The 23,039-nt window shown below is 47.3% G+C and overlaps 1 protein-coding gene across 1 annotated transcript in view; it reads left to right on the top strand.

Annotated features, from left to right (window-relative positions):
• The first annotated feature begins 6,690 nt into the window (after positions 1–6,690).
• Positions 6,691–23,039, top strand: part of LOC124646683 (cysteine-rich receptor-like protein kinase 44) — a 35,288-nt gene continuing 18,939 nt past the window's right edge. Inside the window, exon 1 of the mRNA XM_047186766.1 lies at positions 6,691–6,906. Coding sequence (XP_047042722.1) covers positions 6,691–6,906 — 216 coding nt within the window. The remainder of the gene's footprint in view (positions 6,907–23,039) is intronic.

The raw sequence follows: 23,039 nt of genomic DNA, 5'->3' as shown, positions 1-23,039 counted from the left end.
TGCCTCCACTGGGTAGCCATCGCTGTAACACTGCACAGCGGCCGATAATATACTATTTATGCCTCCACTGGGTAGCCATCGCTGTAACACTGCACAGCGGCCGATAACAGGAGAGAAAGTGAATGATTTTTGAGAGATTACAAGGTCACTCTTGTAGATCCATCGTGCTGCTGAGACGATTCACAAGCTCTTGATACCAATTGGTAGATATTGATAGCGAAATTCAGTAAGACCAAAAGATTCAAAGTTTCAGACTTCGATTACTCTACTTTAAGAGGAATGTTTAAGCTTGCTCTCATGAAAACTAGATCTGGTCTAGGTGGAAGATGGCGATTAGGGATTCAACCTACTACAATAATTGATGCACTCCTACAATAACTTAGGGCATCTCCAACGCGGGACCCGCGCCCGCGTGTCCGGATGGGTTCAGCCGGACAAAAACCGGCCCAACGCGGCGACCCACCGCAAATGCGGATGGCCGCGGCGTCCGGAACAACGCAAACCTGGCCCAAATTTGGGCCGGATTTGCGTGGCCGCGGATGGCACGCGGCGCCCTCGCGTGTCCGCCTGGTCCGCGTGGCTGGCCCAGCTGTCGGTGCCCCAGTCCTATTAAATGTGGACTGGGGGAGGGGAATGTCCCTATCCAGTCCCCACTCTCCACTCCGGCCACACGCACGCGCGGGCTAGAGCTTCCGCGCCGCCATGGCCCCGAGCGCGAGTTCGAGCCATCCGCCAACGACCACGAGGCCGGCGGCGGCCGGCAAGTCGCGCCGCCGGCGTTCGCCATGGGGCCGCCGGCGCCTCCTAGACGCGACCGGATCTACGTCACCGTAGCGGTGGCGCAGATGTTCTGGGACGCCGGCGTCCCAATGCCGTGGGGGGACGTGCACCTCCCCCACGGCTAGCACCTGAGCCCAGATTGGGTTCCGGTGCCGCCCATCCCGGGCTCCGGCCGCGCCCGCTTCGCCGAGATCCGGAAGCGCCGCGCTCAGCTGCCGGCGGACCTCCGACGAGGACCCCGCGTGCGGCGACGCAAGTCCCAGCCGGGACTTGTGGTTCGAGGTGGAGCACGATGCGCGGCCGGCGCACGTGCTTCACGTCCGCGGCGGCGCGGCCTCGCGGCGGCTCGCGCACACACGCAAGGCGGGCCGGCCGCCGCCGGTGGCCTCTACATCGGTGAGCCCCGGCCCAGGCACCAACCCCGGCCGCGGCCCCGGCCCCGGAGGAGGAGGAGGACGACCCGGAGCGCGCGGCGGCGCTCGCGGCGTCCCGCGAGCAGCGCGACCTCGACGAGCTGGCCAAATGGCCGCACCTCGCCGAGACGCTGCGCGCCTCCGCGCTGGAGGAGGCGGCCAGGAAGGCCCAGGAGGACGCCCAGGCGGAGCGCATATCTGGCCATGGGCAGCCCGGCCCGACGGCCCGGCCCGGGCCCGGCCCGAAAATCCTGGGTCGGGCTGGGTCTAGCTTGTACCATGGGCCGGGCCTGGGCCTCAATTTGCAGCCCGCAGCAACAGTTGGGCCGGGCTCGGGCCTCATTTACAGCCCGAATTTAGCCCGGCCCGGCCCGACCACTCCACATTTTGCACAGATCTGGATGCCAGATCTCACCTACAGGCAACAGCCGCCATATAAAAGCCTCCCCCGCTGCCTTACCCCTCCTCACAACCCTAGCCACACAAACCCCCTCTCCCAGCTCTCACAGCTCTCACAGCAGGCGGCGGCGCGGAAGACGTCAACGCTCATCCTCCCCTCGCGTGTGTCCTTGTGGTGCTCGTCGGCCGCCGGATTCGTCCGCCCGTGTAGCCTGTCGTCGTCTGCCTATACACAGCCGCCGCCGTCCCGGCCGTGCGTGGCTGTGTAGATTTCTCTGCGTTCTTCCTCCAAATTCATTGAAGCAGCGTCAAGGCACCCAGCGCGGCTGCGTAGAAGCAGCATCATCCAAATACTCCTCGTCTATTCTAGTAGTTATCTGTATATTCTGTACGAGATCTGGATCTTATCGCTGCCTCCTGTATATTCTTATCGCTGCCTCCTGTACATTCCTAAACAGCGTCCGGCCGTGCGTGGCTGTGCAGATGTATGTGGTTATTTGTATCTATAGAGCTCAAACGGATCTGTACAGGCTTGGATTTCTTCTGTCGTATGCAACAGCAGGAGCTTTTTTCCCCATATTTTGCTTGGAAATCATCACCTTCGGGGCTGTCAGGCTGCTACACGGGCCGGGCTCGGGCCAAGAAAACGTAGAACTTCGTCGGGCCGGGCTCGGGCCTAGCATTTAGGTGTCGGGCTTTTGTTGGCCCGGCCCGAAGCCTGGCCTGGCCTGAGATATGCCCAGGTATAGGCGGAGGCGTGGGCCTTCCTCGAGATGGCGCGCCGGCAGGAGGAGGCCACGCGTCAGGCGGCGCTCCGGGAGGAGGAGGAGGAGCGCCGGGCCGCACTCCTGGCGGAGGAGGAGCGTCGGGCCGCGCTCCGGCTAGAGGCAGAGCTGTAGGCCGCAGCGGAGGAGCAGCTCCGGAAGGAGTCCACGCGGAGGGCACGGCTGCGCAGGCCGGCGAGCCCTCCGGACCCGCACTCCGCCTAGGAAAGGGCGCAGCCCTGGTCGGAGTCCCCGGCACCCTTCGGCGTTTCGAGCCGGAACAGCGCGTCGCCGCCGGGGGGCATCGTCCTTATCGACGGCGACGACGACGAGTACTACTGGGAGTAGTAATGCTGTCGGCGGCCACCGTGCTCGCAAACCCTGGCTAGAGTTTGCTTTTTTTTTAATAGTTTAAAGCCCATATAGGGCTTTCTTTTGTGTAAAAATTGCCCAAAATAGGGCTAAGTTTAATTAACCACTAGTTTAAATTTATTTTTGGCCAATTTTGTTTTTTATTTTTATTTTTGTTTTTTTATTACATATGCACTGCGTCCGCACGTTGGGCGTAGCGTGCGACCCAAACGGACACGCGGACGCGGGCTGCTGTCCAGGTGTCCGTTTGGGCTGCTGTCCAGGTGTCCGTTTGACCACCCAAATGGCCAAAACAGACGGCCCAACGCGTCTGTTTGGGTCGCTCCCCTTAGACCACCTGTAGTTATGCCTCAAGTGGGCCTCCTCCCAATAGTGCCATTGGACGTGCCGGACTAAAAACATGCCTTGTCATGGGCTCGTGGCCCCAATAACGTCACTCCATCGTGGCCACACGAACGTCAACCGGCTAGCCCAGCCCTGCTGTGGTGCATTCAACTTTCCCCTTTTATCCCCTCCTATTTTATTTCTTCGCCTGCCGCTCCCATACTTGGTCATCCCACGATGTCATCACTGATGCACCCTGTTCACCCTCGTCGCGATGGTGCTGAAAGTGCCGAAGACAAATTAAAGGGGCCAAAGGGGATGTCTTTTGTCAAGCCTCCTAAGAAGCCGATGTCACAGAGGATGTCAGATGAGGCGCGCAATTTCACCAAACCAAATCTCTGTAGAGAAATAAAACCGATGCACTCAATGCAATTACAAGAACACAAGTGTTCAAATCCTTCACTCCCCAAATTCCATCAAACCTACAAAAAAAAACTATGGGGAAAAGAGAGGAAAAAAGGGAGGAGAACACCAAATTATTCAAGGTTTAAATCCAATGGGTTCCCCTCAAAAAAATAGAAGGGATTGATTGATGGAGATGTGGATATAGATCTCCTCTCCCCTTTCCCGCGAAAACATGCAAAAAATATGAGACAAATTGGGAGAAGTCAAGCTCAAGAGGGTCTATAATGGAGTTCAAAAACGTGCTCAAGAACTTGGAAACCATTGCGGAAGAAGACCCCCTTAAATAGGTTCCCATAAATCTAACCGCTTTGAAGGAAATCCTTGCATACCTAGAATGGGTGGCCAGGCCGGACCACTGGTGACCATGAAGTCCAGCTCAGGGCTAATTTTCCCAGGCTGACCAGACCATAACGGGGCGAAGACAGAAGCGAGAAACACCAAGTCAGAATGAGCCTGGACCATCCCCCACCCCCTCATCTAGACCATGTTGGCCTGTCACATAACCCAAATAGGAAACGATGCTATTTTCTCATACGATTTCCGGTTAAGATAAAACCAAATTTGTTGGAAAGATAATGACAAGGGAGAATTACCAAGAATTTATAGGTGTGGAACCTCCTTTAATAAAGAACAGGTAAAACTCCAACATCGAAAATGCAACAAGTTTTCATACAAAATTCGTTTTTCGATGAACTAGAGCTTGTCATGTAAATGACCAGAAGATCTAAAATCTCACAAGGATAAGAACCAAATAATTACAAAGAAAGATGATTCCAATGATGGAAATGTTTGATCTCTCTCCGAACGATATGATCAAGATACTCACTCAAGAGCTTCGCTTGATACTACGCTATCGATTCTAAACCTGGTCTCCCAACTAACAACATGAGACCGGTAAAATATAAAACTATCAAGGACAAACCTTTGCATTGCACATATTCCATTTGAGCTAGATGATGAAGCTCTTGACCGCTTCAAGTTGGAATAACTTTCTTGATTGCATTTTTTGGGTGAATTCTAGTAAATTGCTCCCCCATAATCCACCATGGAGAGCCTCTTCTTAGGCATATCTTCACATATCCATAGCCATCAAATGTACGGCAAGATCAATCATATGATCTCTTCTAGATGAATCGTATATCTTTAACTTGCACTTCATTTTTTATTATTATGTTGATGTCTTGAAGGTACACATGAGAGCTCACTCAGTATTCTTCTTCATGACATACTTCCCATAGGTTTAACTCTCTCATGACCAATCTTCGGATCACTCCTTGAATAACACCTTTGTAGGCACTTGATCTTCTTTGCTTTCTTCTTTCAACGTTACCGCCACAAATGGTCCAAGCATTTCCTATGGACGAAACCTTCAAGTATAAATCAATGCAAACATTAGCCCAGAGGGATTATCATCAATTATCAAAACAACACATGGGGACTCCACGCTCATTCACCATCGCAACCGCCGATGTTGGAACGGGGAAGAAAGACGAGGGAAAGCCGGGGAATGGGATCCGAGGCCCTAAGTGGAAGTCAAAGGAGGATGGGTGCATATGTGATTTTTGGAAGGTAGTGATTCTAGTCCCCATTACATGTTCCAATAAAACTAGTGGGCGCCTTTTGGAAGAGGATTAAAATCGAATCTGATGAGCGTACTTTGGTCAACAAATAGTATGCCAAATGCACATGAGGCACAACCAAAGTTCTATGTAGCTGTTGCCTGCCAAAACCCACCGGCGAGCAGTGGTTAAGCAACACGAAGAGCCGGGAGGCTGCCAAGACTGCTGGGTGGGCCCTGGTCCCTCGACGTCGTCCCGCAATGTTCCGGCACACGTCCTGGCGGTTGCAAGGGCGTGCCACCTGACCTATACCTGGTCAGGAAGGTGTTGGACAGCTTCGATTAGTCTCCTGCATGGTAGACACGTAAACATTAAATACGAGCCTGATCGGCTCTCAGGTTGCCCTGTGGATCGGCTCGAAGCCGATTGCCCCATGATTCACGTCGAGTTTACATGACATGGGGATCCTGCTTGATCAATACAAAGTTAAACCAATCCACGACAGTTTAGGGTTCTCACCGTATGATCGGAACATCCTACACGTAGTTGAGCCTAATAGATACGGAAGATGATGGAAAACTAACCCTAAAAGAGGCATAAAAACCAACATTAAGTTAATTCCCGGAACAATCCCTCTTAGGGCTAACAAACCGCACCTCTCGCACTACCGGATCGTTCAACCCGTTTGCAAGGCCTAACCATACGGATATTAAACTAATCCTTGAGAAACAAGGAGCAACTATAACAGATTGGATCTACTAAACAACGAACAAGCAAGGTGCTTCCCCTACACCTAGATAGATGTAAGGGCAGCTAGATATCGAGGGACGGCATAGCTAAGCAAACATGTATAAGAAAAGCATCAATGCAAGCCCCAAAACATCTATGATAAGTAGTGCTACTCGCCATCAACAACGCTTCAACACGAGTAACACAATGATAACGAATAAACGTATACTGCCTAGATCGCAAGATGCGATCTAGGCGACATGATGCTTACCGGAAGAAACCCTCGAAACAAGGGGTGGCGATGCGCCTGGTTTGTGTTGTTGTGAACGTGATTGTCCTCCTTTCTCAATAACCTTAGGTACATATTTATAGTCCAGGAGACTTTCTAATTCGGGCGTGCACCTAACCGTGCACGGGTTAAACTCTATCTTTTAATTCTAAACTAAGATGCAATCTACTATAAAATACAGATACACGGGCATCTACCCCAAACTCTTCGTGCAAGGCCGCTTCAGAGACGCACCACGTGTATATCCTTCAAGCCCATCTCAATTACGGCCCATCTCCTGATTTGGCCAAAATCTGGTGATAACACATGCCCCCCTGGTTTTGGTAATGATAATTTCAAAACCACTCTGTTTTTTTCCTTCGAAGGGTCATGTCGTGGCAGAACAGAACCGTCGCAGTATCCTTCATCATCATGTCTTGCCTTCTCAACTTCTCTGCACGATTCGACAGTTTTGGCACCACGTCCTCGAAAACTGGTCAAGCATTAAATCGTTTTTTCATTATATCCCTTTATTTAAACTCGTCCAAACGGTTGGCTTCTTCATCCCCCTGTTCCACAGTAGCCATCGGCAAACCAAAAAACCCTCCTCAGCCGCCATGGACTCCTCTTCCTCCTCCGTCTCCTCCGGCCTATCCTTCCAGTCTTCCTCTTCCAGCGAGCTCGAGCCGGAGGTCGACCTGATGGCCATCTACGAAGCCCGCGCCCCAGAGTATTGGGACGCGCGGGACTGGGATTTCTCCGTCGAATCGGAGGACGACGAACCCCTCACCGACGGGGAGGAAGACCTCCAGCTCATCGATGGGGAGCTGGAGGCAGCAAGCGACGACGACCTTTTCCCCTGGGACGGGGGCTTCTCCTCCGACGAGGAGGAAGAAGAGGCGGAGGAATCGGAGGAGGAGGACTCCTCCTCCGCAGGGTACCCACCGGCCAAGCGCTTCCGCGCTGGGTGATACGCGTAGATGCACACGTCCGTTGGGAACCCCAAGTGGAAGGTATGATGCGTATAGAAGCAAGTTTCCCTCAGTATGAAACCAAGGTTTAATCGAACCAGTAGGAGCCAAGAAGCACGGTGAAGGTTGATGGTCGCGAAATGTGATGCGGCGCAACACCAGGGATTCCGGCGCCAACGTGGAACCTGCACAACAAAACCAAAGTACTTTGCCCCAACGAAACAGTGAGGTTGTCAATCTCACCGGACTTGCTGTACCAAAGGATTAAACGTATCGAGTGGAAGATGTTTGCAAAGAAAACGAGTAAAACACAATTGCGATGAGATTGTATGCTATGTAAAGAATAGGACCGGGGTCCACAGTTCACTAGAGGTGTCTCTCCCATAAGATAAAAGCATGTTGGGTGAACAAATTACAGTCGGGCAATTGACAAATAGAGAAGAGCATAACAATGCATATACATGATATGATAAATATAGTGAGATTTAATTGGGCATTACGACAAAGTACATAGACCGCCATCCAAGCTGCATCTATGCCTAAAAAGTCCACCTTCGGAGTTATCATCCGAACCCCATTCGGTATTAAGTTGCTAAGCAACGGACAATTGCATTAAGTATGGTGCGTAATGTAATCGACAACTACATCCTTAGACATAGAATCAATGTTTTATCCCTAGTGGCAACAGCACAACACAACCTTAGAACTTTCTGTCACTGTCCCAGGCAATGTTAAGGAAATCGGTAATCGTTAACTGCTCGGCTGGCTTGGGAGTAGCGATTAATCGGAATTCGGACGATTAGCTGATTTAATCGGTCGGCTATTAATCGGTGCAACCTACATAAATTAGCACTTAAAACAATCTATATAATAAAAATAATAGTATATGAGCCTCTATATGTCTCTCCCTACTTCTCTAAAGCCTAAAATCGTAGAAAAATATTGTAAATCTACTTTATTGGGGAGGGGTAGCGCCTGTATTAGCGATATGCATTGAAAATATTGTAACTTTTTTGACCAAGTGTGGTAGTTAATCGGGAAAATACCTAGTAATCGGACTTTCGGACTGATTAATCGGGCTAAAGGATTAACACAAGAGATTAATGGTAATCGACACGGTCAAGCCCCTAGTAGCGATTAATCGGCCTAGTAATCGTTGAATTGGTCTAGTTTTTGAACAGTGGTCCCAGGTGTCAATGCAGGCATGAACCCACTATCGAGCATAAATACCCCCTCTTGGAGTTAAGAGCAAAAACTTGGCCAGAGCCTCTACTAATAACGGAGAGCATGCAAGATCATAAACAACACATAAACAATAGATTGATAATCACCATAACATAGTATTCTCTATCCATCGGATCCCGACAAACACAACATATAGTATTAGAGATAGATGATCTTGATCATGTTAGGCAGCTCACAAGATCCAACAATGAAGCACAACAAGGAGAAGACGACCATCTAGCTACTGCTATGGACCCATGGTCCAGGGGTGAACTACTCACTCATCACTCCGGAGGCGATCATGGCGATGAAGAGTCCTCCGGGAGATGAATCCCCTCTCCGGCAGGGTGCCGGAGGCGATCTCCTCGAATCCCCGAGATGGGATTCGCGGCGGCGGCGTCTCCGGAAGGTTTTCCGTATCGTGGCTCTCGGTGCTCGGGGGTTTCGCGACGGGGGCTTTAAGTAGGCGAAAGGGCAACGTGGGGGGCCACACGAGGGCCCCACACCCTAGGTCGACGCGGCCGGGGCTCGGGCCGCGCCGCCCTATGGTGTCGGCGCCTCGTGGCCCCACTTCCTTCCCTCTTCGGTCTTCCGGAAGCTTCGTGCAAAAATAGGACCCTGGGCGAAGATTTCGTCCAATTCCGAGAATATTTCCTTACTAGGATTTCTGAAACCAAAAACAGCAGAAAACAGCAACTGGCTCTTCGGCATCTTGTTAATAGGTTAGTTCCAGAAAATGCATAAATATGACATATAATGTGCATAAAACATGTAGGTATCATCAATAAAGTGGCATGGAACATAAGAAATTATCGATACGTTGGAGACGTATCAGCATCCCCAAGCTTAGTTCTGCTCGTCCCGAGCAGGTAAAACGATAACAAAGATAATTTCGAAGTGACATGCCATCATAATCTTGATCATACTATTTGTAAACATATGTAATGAATGCAGCGATCAAAACAAAGGTAATGACATGAGTAAACAAGTGAATCATATAGCAAAGACTTTTCATGAATAGTACTTCAAGACAAGCATCAATAAGTCTTGCATAAGAGTTAACTCATAAAGCAATAAATCAAAGTAAAGGTGTTGAAGCAACACAAAGGAAGATGAAGTTTCAGCGGTTGCTTTCAACTTATAACATGTATATCTCATGGATATTGTCAACATAAAGTAATATAACAAGTGCAATATGCAAGTATGTAGGAATCAATGCACAGTTCACACAAGTGTTTGCTTCTTAAGGTGGAAGGAGATAGGTAAACCGACTCAACAATAAAAGTAAAAGAATGGTCCTTCAAAGAGGAAAGCATCGATTGCTGTATTTGTGCTAGAGCTTTTATTTTGAAAACATGAAACAATTTTGTCAACGGTAGTAATAAAGCATATGAGTTATGTAAATTATATCTTACAAGTTGCAAGCCTCATGCATAGTGTACTAATAGTGCCCGCACCTCGTCCTACTTAGCTTGGACTACCGGATCTTTGCATGCCATGTTTCAACCAAGTGTCACAAAGGGGTACCTCCATGCCGCTCGTACAAAGGTCTAAGGAGAATGCTCGCATTTTGGATTTCTCGCTTTTGATTATTCTCAACTTAGACATCCATACCGGGACAACATGGACAACAGATAATGGACTCCTCTTAAATGCATAAGCATGTAGCAATGACTATTATTCTCATATGAGATTGAGGATATATGTCCAAACTGAAACTTCAACCATGATTCATGGCTTTAGTTAGCGGCCCAATGTTCTTCTCTAACAATTTTGCATGCTCCAACCACTAAAATGATAGATCCTTCAGACAAGACGGACATGCATAGCAACTCACATGATATTCAACAATAGTTGATGGCGTTCCCAGAAGCATGGTTATCGCACAACAAGCAACTTAATAAAATATAAAGTGCATAAGTACATATTCAATACTACGATAGTTTTTAAGGCTATTTTGTCCCATGAGCTATATATAGCAAAGGTGAATGATGGAATTTTAAAGGTAGCACTCAAGCAATTTACTTTGGAATGGCGGAGAAATACCATGTGGTAGGTAGGTATGGTGGACACAAATGGCATAGTAGTTGGCTCAAGGATTTTGGATGCATGAGAAGTATTCCCTCTCGATACAAGGTTTAGGCTAGCAAGGTTATTTGAAGCAAACTCAAGGATGAACCGGTGCAGCAAAACTCACATAAAAGACATATTGTAAACATTATAAGACTCTACACCGTCTTCCTTGTTGTTCAAAACTCAATACTAGATATTATCTAGACCTTAGAGAGACCAAATATGCAAATCAGATTTTAGCAAGCTCTATGTATTTCTTCATTAATGGGTACAAAGCATATGATGCAAGAGCTTAAACATGAGCACAACAATTGCCAAGTATCACATTATCCAAGACATTTTAGAATTACTACATGTAGCATTTTCCAATTCCAACCATTTAACAATTTAACGAAGAAGAAACTTCGCCATGAACATTATGAGTAAAGCCTAAGGACATATTTGTCCATATGCAACAGCGGAGCGTGTCTCTCTCCCACAAAGTGAATGCTAGGATCCATTTTATTCAAACAAAACAAAAACAAAAACAAACCGACGCTCCAAGTAAAGAACACAAGATGTGATTGAATAAAAATATAGTTTCAGGGGAGGAACCTGATGATGTTGTCGATGAAGAAGGGGATGCCTTGGGCATCCCCAAGCTTAGACAGCTTGAGTCTTCTTAAAATATGCAGGGGTGAACCACGGGGGCATCCCCAAGCTTAGAGCTTTCACTCCTCTTGATCATAGTATATCATACTCCTCTCTTGACCCTTGAAAACTTCCTTCACACCAAACTTCAAGCAAACTCATTAGAGGGTTAGTGCACAATTAATAATTCACACATTCAGAGGTGACACAATCATTATTTTCACTTCTGGACATTGCATAAAGCTACTGGACATTAATGGATCAAAGAAATAAATCCAACATAGCAAAAGAGGCAATGCGAAATAAAAGGCAGAATCTGTCAAAAACAGAACAGTCCGTAAAGACGAATTTAAAGCTGGCACCAGACTTGCTCAAATGGAAAAACTCAAAACTAATGAAAGTTGCGTACATATCTGAGGATCACGCTCGTAAATTGGCAGATTTTTTCGAATTTTCTACAGAGGCCTGTGCCCAGATTCGTGACAGACAGCAATGCTGTTTCTGCGCAGCGATCCCAAATATAACATCAACTATAACATAGAAACTTTACTTGGCACAAAAACATGATAAGGAGAGGTTGCTACAGTAGTAAACAACTTCCAAGACTCAACAAAACAAAAAATTGCTGTAGTAAAAACATGGGTTGTCTCCCATAAGCGCTTTTCTTTAACGCCTTTCAGCTAGGCGCGAAAGTGCAAATCAAGTAACATCAAGAGTAGAAGCATCAACATCATAACTTGTTCTAATAATAGAATCAAAAGGCAACTTCATTCTCTTTCTAGGGAAGTGTTCCATACCTTTCTTGAGAGGAAATTGATATTTAATATTACCTTCCCTCATATCAATAACAAGCACCAACGGTTCGAAGAAAAGGTCTTCCCAACACAATAGGACAAGATGCATTGCATTCGATATCCAAGACAACAAAATCAACGGGGACAAGGTTATTGTTAACCGTAATGCGCACATTATCAATCCTCCCCAAAGGTTTCTTTTTAACATTATCGGCAAGATTAACATCCAAATAACAATTCTTCAATGGTGGCAAGTCAAGCATATCATAAATCTTTTTAGGCATAACGGAAATACTTGCACCAAGATCACATAAAGCATTACATTCAAAGTCATTGAATTTCATTTTAATGATGGGCTCCCAACCATCTTCTAACTTTCTAGGAATAGAAGTTTCAAGTTTTAGTTTCTCTTCTCTAGCTTTTATGAGAGCATTTGTAATATGTTTTGTAAAGGCTAAATTTATAGCACTAGCATTAGGACTTTTAGCAAGTTTTTGTAAGAACTTTATAACTTCAGAGATGTGGCAATCATCAAAATCTAAATCATTATGAGCTACAGCAATGGGATCATTGTTCCCAAGGTTGGAAAAAATTTCAGCAGCTTTATCACAAGCAGTTTCGACGAGTTTTAGCAATTTCAGGCAGTTTTGTACGCTTTGCACTAGGAGTAGAAACATTGCCAACACCAATTATTTTACCATTGATAGTAGGAGGTGCAGCAACATGTGAAGAATTAGCATTACTAGTGGTGGTAATAGTCCAAACTTTAGCTACATTATTCTCTTTAGCTAGTTTTTCATTTTCTTCTCTATCCCACCTAGCACGCAATTCAGCCATTAATCTTATATTCTCATTAATTCTAACTTGGATGGCATTTGCTGTAGTAGTAATCTTATTATCAATATCATTATTAGGCATAACTTTCAATTTTAAAAGATTAACATCGGAGGCAAGTCTATCAACTCTAGAAGCAATAGTATCAATTTTATCAAGCTTTTCCTCAACAGATTTGTTAAAAGCGGTTTGTGTACTAATAAATTCTTTAAGCATGGCTTCAAGACCAGAGGGTACACTCCTATTATTGTTGTAAGAATTCCCATAAGAATTACCATAACCATTACCATTAGCGAAGGATATGGCCTATAGTTATTACCGTAGTTGTTCCTATAAGCATTGTTGTTGAAATTATTGTTTTTAATGAAATTCACATCAACATTTTCTTCTTGAGCAACCAATGAAGCTAAAGGAACATTATTTGGATCAACATTAGATCTACCATTCACAAGCATAGACATAATCACATCAATCTTATCACTCAAGGAAGAGGTTTCTTCAACAGAATTTACCTTCTTACCTTGTGGAGCTCTTTCCGTGTGCCATTCGGAGTAATTTATCATCATATCATCAAGAAGTTTTGTAGCCGCCCCCAATGTGATGGACATAAAGGTACCTCCAAGCAGCTGAATCCAATAAATTCCGCGAAGAAAAATTTAGTCCTGCATAGAAGGTTTGGATGATCATCCAAGTAGTCGAGTCCATGGGTTGGGCAATTCTTTACCAAAGTTTTCATTCTCTCCCATGCTTGAGCAACATGTTCAGTATCTAATTGCTTAAAATTCATTATGCTACTTCTCAAAGATATAATTTTAGCGGGAGGATAATATCTACCAATAAAAGCATCCTTGCATTTAGTCCATGAATCAATACTATTCTTAGGCAAAGATAGCAACCAATCTTTAGCTCTTCCTCTTAATGAGAAAGGAAACACTTTCAATTTAATAATATCACCATCTACATCCTTATACTTTTGCATTTCACAAAGTTCAACAAAATTATTGAGATGGGCAGCAGCATCATCAGAACTAACACCGAGAAAATTGATCTCTCATAACCAAGTTCAGTAAAGCAGGTTTAATTTCAAAGAATTCTCGCTGTAGTAGCAGGTGGAGCAATAGGTGTGCATAGGAAATCATTATTATTTGCATTTGTGAAGTCACACAACTTAGTATTTTCAGGAGTATTCATTTTAGCAACGGTAAATAAAACAAACTAGATAAAGTAAATGCAAGTAACTAATTTTTTTGTGTTTTTGATATAGAGAGCAAGACAATAAATAAAGTAAAACTAGCAACTAATTTTTTTGTGTTTTGTTTAGGTGCAGCAAACAAAGTAGTAAATAAAATAAAGCAAGACAAAAACAAAGTAAAGAGATTGAGAAGTGGAGACTCCCCTTGCAGCGTGTCTTGATCTCCCCGGCAACGGCGCCAGAAATGTAGCTTGATGCGCGTAGATGCACACGTCCGTTGGGAACCCCAAGAGGAAGGTATGATGCGCATAGAAGCAAGTTTTCCTCGAATGAAACCAAGGTTTAATCGAACCAGGAGGAGCCAAGAAGCACGTTGAAGGTTGATGGTCGGCGAAATGTGATGCGGCGCAACACCAGGGATTCCGGCGCCAACGTGGAACCTGCACAACACAACCAAAGTACTTTGCCCCAACGAAACAGTGAGGTTGTCAATCTCACCGGCTTGCTGTAACAAAGGATTAAGCGTATCGAGTGGAAGATGATTGTTTGCAAAGAAAACAGTAAAACACAATTGCAGTAGATTGTATGCTATGTAAAGAATAGGACCGGGGTCCACAGTTCACTAGAGGTGTCTCTCCCATAAGATAAAAGCATGTTGGGTGAACAAATTACAGTCGGGCAATTGACAAATAGAGAAGGGCATAACAATGCATATACATGATATGATAAATATAGTGAGATTTAATTGGGCATTACGACAAAGTACATAGACCGCCATCCAACTGCATCTATGCCTAAAAAGTCCACCTTCGGGTTATCATCCGAACCCCATTCGGTATTAAGTTGCTAAGCAACGGACAATTGCATTAAGTATGGTGCGTAATGTAATCGACAACTACATCCTTAGACATAGAATCAATGTTTTATCCCTAGTGGCAACAGCACAACACAACCTTAGAACTTTCTGTCACTGTCCCGGTGTCAATGCAGGCATGAACCCACTATCGAGCATAAATACCCCCTCTTGGAGTTAAGAGCAAAAACTTGGCCGGAGCCTCTACTAATAACGGAGAGCATGCAAGATCATAAACAACACATAAACAATAGATTGATAATCACCATAACATAGTATTCTCTATCCATCGGATCCCGACAAACACAACATATAGTATTACGGATAGATGATCTTGATCATGTTAGGAAGCTCACAAGATCCAACAATGAAGCACAACAAGGAGAAGACGACCATCTAGCTACTTGCTATGGACCCATGGTCCAGGGGTGAACTACTCACTCATCACTCCGGAGGCGATCATGGCGATGAAGAGTCCTCCGGGAGATGAATCCCCTCTCCGGCAGGGTGCCGGAGGCGATCTCCTGAATCCCCCGAGATGGGATTCGCGGCGGCGGCGTCTCTGGAAGGTTTTCCGTATCGTGGCTCTCGGTACTGGGGGTTTCACGACGGGGGCTTTAAGTAGGCGAAAGGGCAACGTGGGGGGCCACACGAGGGCCCCACACCCTAGGTCGGCGCGGCCAGGGCCTGGGCCGCGCCGCCCTATGGTGTCGGCGCCTCGTGGCCCCACTTCCTTCCCTCTTCGGTCTTCCGGAAGCTTCGTGCAAAAATAGGACCACAGGCGAAGATTTCGTCCAATTCCGAGAATATTTCCTTACTAGGATTTCTGAAACCAAAAACAGCGAGAAAACAAGAATCGGCTCTTCGGCATCTTGTTAATAGGTTAGTTCCAGAAAATGCATAAATATGACATATAATGTGCATAAAACATGTAGGTATCATCAATAAAGTGGCATGGAACATAAGAAATTATCGATACGTTGGAGACGTATCACTGGGTCAGATGACGATGACGACGACGACGACGAGGAGGATGAAGCTCCCGCCGGCGGTTTCATCAGCAGCGATGAGGACTTCGCCGGAAGCAGCGCCGACGGTAGCTACGACGGAGACGATGAGGGCAGCGATGGCCCGTAGATTAGGGGCTAGAATAGGGCTAGCAGTAGCGCATTAGGCCCTAGATCATCCCTTTTGAGAGCAATTAGCTCTTCGTTGTAAAATCCCCCTTTGAATCAATGAAAATGTTCTTCCAATTTAATTTCCAATCATCCGATTTCACATCTGCTCATTTTCCGATTGTCAAAGGTGGTCAACGCCCCAAGAGCCGATAGTATCGTATCGGCTTTTTACCTTCAATCGCTTATAAGGCCAACCTGATAACCAACTAGACAGGTTCAAGTAGACAATTCTCAGATTCAGACAGTAACTTGATACCTGACCATGATACTTTGTACCTCTAAAGTCGATGACTGCGCATCGGCTATTTTTATTCCAAAGTCGATGCCTGTGCATCGGCTGTTTCCCAAAAAAAATTTTACTGGCCGATTTCGTGTATCGGCCTCCATATCTTACTGCTCATCATCCCACATGCTTGGGAAGTACTTCTTGAGATGCTGGCCATTGACGGCCACTGGGAATTTCACACCATCCAACTGCTCGAGCATGTATGCATTACCTTTTAAAACTTGGTCGACTTTGTACGGGCCATGCCAATTTGAGACCATTTACCATATACTTTGTCCTTAGTCCCCAACGGCAATACTGACTTCCCATACCGGATCACCAACTCTGGAACTCCTTTGGCTTTACCTTCTTATTATATGCGCGAGCCACCTTGGCTTTATTCTCCTTGATTTTCTCAAGCGACCAAAGTCCGAGTTCCGTTGCATCCTCAATGCTCGTCACTCATCGAGGCCGCATATTCTTCGATAGTTAAATCATTCTGAAATGTAACCCGTCTCGACCCAGCCTTGATTTCCCAGGGTAACACAGCTTCTTTCCCATAGACCAGATGGTATGGCGAGGTTTTTATTGCTCCATGGCACGACATGCGATAAGCCCACAACGCTTCTGACAATACCTCGTGCCAACGTCTAGGATGCTCGTCGATCTTTCTCTTAATCAGCTTGATCAAGCTCTTGTTGGATGCTTCAGCCTGTCCATTTGCTTGAGCATAGTATGGAGACGATCGGATCAGCTTAATTCCCATATCCTCGCAGAATGTTCTAAACTCCTTAGAAACGAAGACCGAACCTCCATCGGTCGTGATAGTCTAGGGAATCCCGAATCTGTGAATGACATGCTCCCTCACGAAATCGACAACATCTGATGCTGCCACTGCCTTCATAGGGACGGCCTCCACCCATTTAGTAAAATAATCTGTAATGGCCAGAACCCACACATGGCCTTTGGTTGAAGGAGGATGTATCTTGCCGATCATATCCATGCCCCATCCTCGGAACGGCCACGGCTTGATGATGGGATTCATCGCTGATGCAGGTACCATCTGAATGCTCCCAAACTTCTGACATGCTTGACACCCTTTATAGTACTTAAAACAATCTTCAAGCATGGTGGGCCAATAAAATCCCGATCGTCTGATCAGCCACTTCATCTTATGAGCCGATTGGTGAGTTCCACGAGGCACCCTCATGCACCTCATGCAAGAGCCGATTGGACTCGAGCTGGTCCCAAACATTTGAGAAGTAACCCTTCCAAAGTCCTGTAGAACATGTCATCGCCAATCGGGACGTACTTCATGGCCCCGTATCTTATCCGTTTAGGTGCCCCCGAGCCGGATCTTTCAAGTAATGGAAGATATCGGCTCTCCGATCATCGGGTTCCATGAACTCGCACTCGAAAATCGGCTCCATCCGCTACGTCCTTGTACCCTCGACGCCGTTCGTGCGAGGTCGTTTGCCTCGGTATTTTGCGATCTTGGGATCCAATTGAAGTTTATATACCTGAATTGTGCCATCAGCTCACGGCATTGTATCCAGAATGGGAAGAGCAACTCGCTCTCACACTTGTACTCCTCCGTGAGTTGAGAAATCACCAATTTGGAATCCCCAAAGATCTCAACTGCCTCTGCCCCAGCGTCCAATAGCAACTTCATTCCCTTGCACATCGCCTCATACTCGGCAACGTTGTTGGTGCAAGGGGTAGATAGCCTGATGGAGAAGGAATACGTTGCCCCCCGAGGCGACACGAGTAGCACGCCGATGCCGCAACCATCCTCACAAGACCGATCCATCGAAGAACATGGTCCATGCACGCACGGATAGTGCTGCTACGTCCGTGTTGATTCGTTCAGCAATAAGATCGGCCAACGCTTGTCCTTTGACTGCTTTCGTAGGCTGATACCGGATATCAAATTCCGATAAAGCAAACATCCATTTGCCGAGTCGGCCTTTCAACACAGGAGCCGACAGCATATGCTTGATGACATCCGATTTGCATATGACGATGATTTCTGCTTTCAGCAAGATGTGCTGAATCTTGGTGCAGGTGAAGAACAGACAGAGGCACAACTTCTCGATCTCAAGGTACCTCGTTTCGCATCCAACATCCTTCGCTCGAGGTAGAAAACCACTTTTTCCAGACCATCATAAACCTGCACTACCACTGACGCGATAGAGGCGTCAGCTACTGACAAGTAAATGTAGAATGGCCTGTCTTGCTGCGGTGGAACCAATACAGGTGGCTTCGTTAAGTACTCCTTGATATCGTCAAATGCTCGCTGTTGCTCTGCCCCCCAGCAAAACTCCTCATCAGACTTGATTTTGACCAATCCCATGAACGGCTCGATTCGTCCTGACAGGTTGGAGATAAACCTTCTGACGAAATTGATTTTGCCGATGAGACACTGGAGCTCCTTCTTCGTGGTGGGTGGCTTCATCGTTTGCACTCGCCTCTTGACTTTTCGGAGCCGATCTCAATTCCGCGTTCATGAACCAAGAAACCCAGAAACTGACCGGCCGTCACACCAAAGGCACACTTCTTTGGATTCATTCTTAGTCCGAACTTCCTAGTTCGGTCCAAGACGTGTCGGAAATCTTCCAAGTGTCCGTCCACCGAAACAGACTTGACCACCACGTCATCGATGTAAATCTCTACCAATTTGCTGATTAAATCATGGAAGATGTAATTCATGGCTCTTTGGTATGTTGCGCCGGCATTCTTCAGTCCAAATGTCATGACTACAAATTCATACAAGCCCACTGAGCCTGGAACTCTGAATGCAGTCTTGTGTATATCTTCTGGGGCCATAATGATTTGGTTGTAGCCGGCGTTGCCATCCATGAAACTTAAAACTTTATGAACAGCAGCTGCATTGATCAACGTCTCTGCTACTGGCATCGGATATTCATCTTTTGGAGTGGCACTATTGAGATTCCGAAAATCTATGGCGACGCGCCATCGGCCATCCTTTTTCTCCACGAGTACGACATTGGAAATCCATTCAGCGTACTCGCATGGCTCGATAAACCCAGGCGTCCAACATCTTCTCGGATCTCCTTCTTGACTTCCACCAAGATTTCGGCCTTCATCCGTCGTGCTCGCTCGCTGGAACGGCCGAAATCCTTTCTTCGAGGGAGCCGATGCTCAATGATGCTCTGTCTAACCTGGGCATCTCTCGTATAATCCCATGCAAAACAATCCGGGTACTCTTTCAACAAGGCTATCAACCGGTCCCTCGGATGCGGCTCTAACTTTTTGTCGATAAATGTTGGTCGTGGCTTATCCCCAGGACCAATGTCAATCTCTTCCAGCTCATCAGCTGATGTGAACCCATACCCCAGCTTTCCATCGCTTGCTAGATCAATGCTGAACACAGGCAAAAGGCATGTTGAGGATAATTTTGGCCGATTGCTAGAATCGGCCTCCTTTTGTATTGCAATGTTCAATGAGGGTTTACAACTTATTGGTTCTCCATTATGGCTACGTGACATACTGGAGGTAAGATCTCTGCTTTTTATTTTTTGGGGCCGATCGCGGGGATCGGCCTTGCCACGTACGTCCATAGACTTGGATCTTGCTACTCTGCCAGGCCAGTGGATAAGACCAACCTCACCCCGTTTTTTGAAGTTTCGATGCGCTCACAGCCGTCCAAACTGATTCCAGAGAGCGGCTCTTGGTCGTTTGCATCCCAAATATTCATGGTAGCTAGCGAGATCTCAATCGAGTCATCTGCATGAACGACCTCCACTTCATCTCCATCCCGTATGATGCACTGATGCATTGTGGATGGAATGCAGCAGTTAGCGTGGATCCAATCCCTCCCTAGCAGGACAGCGTAAGTGCTTTTGCTGTCGACGATGAAGAATGACGTAGGGATGGTCTTTCGGCCCACGGTTAGATCTACGTTCAGAACACCCTTTGCTTCTGACGCTTGGCCGTTGAAATCGCTTAATGTGATGTTGGTCTTGATCAGATCTTCATTGGAACGTCCCAAACGTCGTAGCATGGAATACGACATTATATTGACTGCCGCTCCCGTGTCAACCAACATCTTGCCGATAGGCTGCCCATTGATGTAACCTCTCAGGTATAGGGCTTTCAAATGCCCGTAGCTTCGTCTCGCGGCTTCTCAAAGATGATCGATCGTGGACCGCGATCAAACTATGCCATTGACACTTCCTCGTCTTTTGGAGCACAAAATTCCGACGGGAGTATGAACACCATGTTTGTATCGGCCGATTCCTCTGCATCGGCTTTTGTCTGTTTGGGGCGCCACACTTTCTTCTGTGGCCGTGCCTCTGTCTCCAACGTTTGCTGAATTTTCACGGCCAGATCGGGCCGTGCTTTCCTCAACGTGTACAGGTACTGTGCCTCGGCTTCCTCTAGGTTTCGTAGCCGCTGCACCCTACGCTTCTGGGAGTGGCTGAGTCCATCAGGACACCACCTTGGCCGGTGATATCTATCTTCTTCTTCATCCGACTCCTCGAAGTCTTCATCTCGAGATGACTCAGCTCGTCCGTTCTGAGGTGGGAGAGGCCCTAGACGTCTGAACACTGAAACTTCATTTGTTCCCTTCCTCTGCTGTTTACATTCCGGGCAGTTCTCGATTGTAGGCAATCGGCTCATTCCTGAGTCCCAACAGTGTTTAAAGAAAGGACAGTTCCAATGCTTATCCATGTCCTCTTGCTCTCTCGACCTCCTTCTAGCGTGACGCTCATACCCTTCGTGGTCTCTATCATATCGACGATACTTTCTGTCATCTGCATCAGACCGACGATATCTTTCATCATCTACGTCGTAGCGCCGACGTCGGTCATACTGCTGCTCATATTTGTTAAGGAGATGTGCGGAGAGTGGTCGTTGATACCGCACGCTTCTCACTTCTTCCTCGGTCGAGTACCGTCTCGTCATCATGCCGGGGCCGGTCGCGTGGATCGGCCTCCGCTTTATCTTTGCCCGGGAGTGACCGCTCGCTTTATCCTTGCTATGGCGGTCTACAAACCCTGCCATGTTGATATCAAAAGAGAAAACTGGCTCGCGTCTTATGCAGTGACTGAGATCCACCATGTTGACGCCAGGAAACGGATGTGTGTCAACTTTCATGGCAAACTGACCGAAGAGTAATCGGCCTTGTTCTATCGCCGTTTGAATCTGTCCGCGCAACACTTTGCAGTCGTTGGTGACGTGGGTGAACGTGTGATGCCATTTGCAGTATGGTCTCCCGTTCACCTCTTGTAACGTAGGGATTTTGTGGCCTTCGGGTAACTTCAGCTGTTTTTCCTTCAGCAGCAAATCAAAAATCTGCTCCGTTTTGCTTGAATCAAAGTCAAACCCTTTTGCAGGCCCTGGTTGTTTCACCCATTTGCAGGACACGGAGTACGCCCCCGAGCCCATTCAGCCACGGCGACTTCCCCGATCTTCCGCGGCGTCTTCATCTTCTTCTGTCTCGACCGGGCGACCGGGCGCTTGAACTTGTCCCGGTACAGTTCGGATGGCGCTGTTCATACGATGTCAATTTCTGAACCATGTGCGCCAGTGAACTGTAGTCTGCTTGGAACGTCAGATCCTTGAGCGACGCTGAGAGGCCTGCTATTGTCAGATCGACTGCTTCCTTCTCAGATAAACGAACCGAATAACATCGGTTCTTGACAGTCCTGAAACGCTGAATGTATTCAGACACTGTCTCTCCTCGCCTCTGCCGTACCTGCGTCAGATCGGCAATGCCGACTTCAGTAGCTTCTGAATGATATTGTATGTGAAACTGCTCCTCCAGCTGCTTCCATGTTCGAACTGAATCTGGTGGCAACGAGGTGTACCACCCAAAAGCTAGACCCGTGAGAGATTGCGCAAAGAACCTCACACGTAGCTGATCTGATGCTGAGACCATGCCCAACTGTGCCAAATATCGGCTCACGTGCTCAATTGAGCTGGACCCTTCTGATCCACTGAATTTTGTGAAGTCAGGGAGCCGATACTTAGGTGGTAGTGGGATCAGATCATACTCGTTGGGATACGGCTTGGAATAGCCGATTGTTCTATTCTTCGGCAGGATACCGAACTGGTCTCTCAAGATTGCACTGATCTGATCCACCGTAGGAGTTGCAGAGGTTGAGCTTTCATGACTCGCTCCGGTGGCATACTTAGCTAGCCACGCCTGTTTCTCAGCATCTGCTCCAGAACTCCCTCCTGTTCCAGCAATCCCTCCGGCTCCAGCAATCCCTCCTGCTGTGATCTGGTTCGTATGCATCCAGTTGTTGCAGTCCGGTACGTATGTGCACACGTATCCATGTGGGATCTCTTTGGGCGGCTCAAACAGGAATTGGTAATCGCCAGGATCACCTCCAACCTTGTAGACGACGTACGCCGGTGAACCTTGTTGCTGCGGAGATGCCAACGTGTATGGCAGTGGTGGCCTAGTGTAGAACGGTATTTCTCCCTGGTGAGTTCCTAGAGCAGGTCCTGACGGAGAATACTGATGCTTCATGATCTCTTGAACCACACGAAGCGCAACATGTTCAAGAGTGTTCACCAGGCTCTCAGAATGTCGATGTAGAGAGTGAGCCACAACATAGTTAATTTCCTGGCGCAGGGCTCTGGTACGGTCCTCCGAAGGGAGAGACAGATCTATCCCCTCAAACACGCCTTCGGGTTGGTATCCTTTGAACCTAATGCCGTGCGAACGGGTCTTCTCGAAAGAGCCGATGAGATCGGCTTCGAAGATGGCCTTGAGCTCATCGTATTTCTTCTTGTGCTCGCGGCAGCAGATCTTCATACTTGATCCGTTCGTCCGCCATCTCGGATGCGAGTGTTGACGTGGTTGCTTGTAGAAGATGTCCCACCGGCGTGCCGAAATGTGTTGCTCGCCAAAACCCACCGGCGAGCAGGTGGTTAAGCAACACGAAGAGCCGGGAGGCTGCCAAGACTGCTGGGTGGG

The sequence above is a fragment of the Lolium rigidum genome, chromosome 4, assembly GCF_022539505.1.
Source record: "Lolium rigidum isolate FL_2022 chromosome 4, APGP_CSIRO_Lrig_0.1, whole genome shotgun sequence".
Classification (NCBI taxonomy): Eukaryota; Viridiplantae; Streptophyta; class Magnoliopsida; order Poales; family Poaceae; genus Lolium; species Lolium rigidum.
The sequence above is the reverse complement of the archived record's forward strand: the minus strand, read 5'-3'. Positions and strand labels throughout refer to the sequence as shown.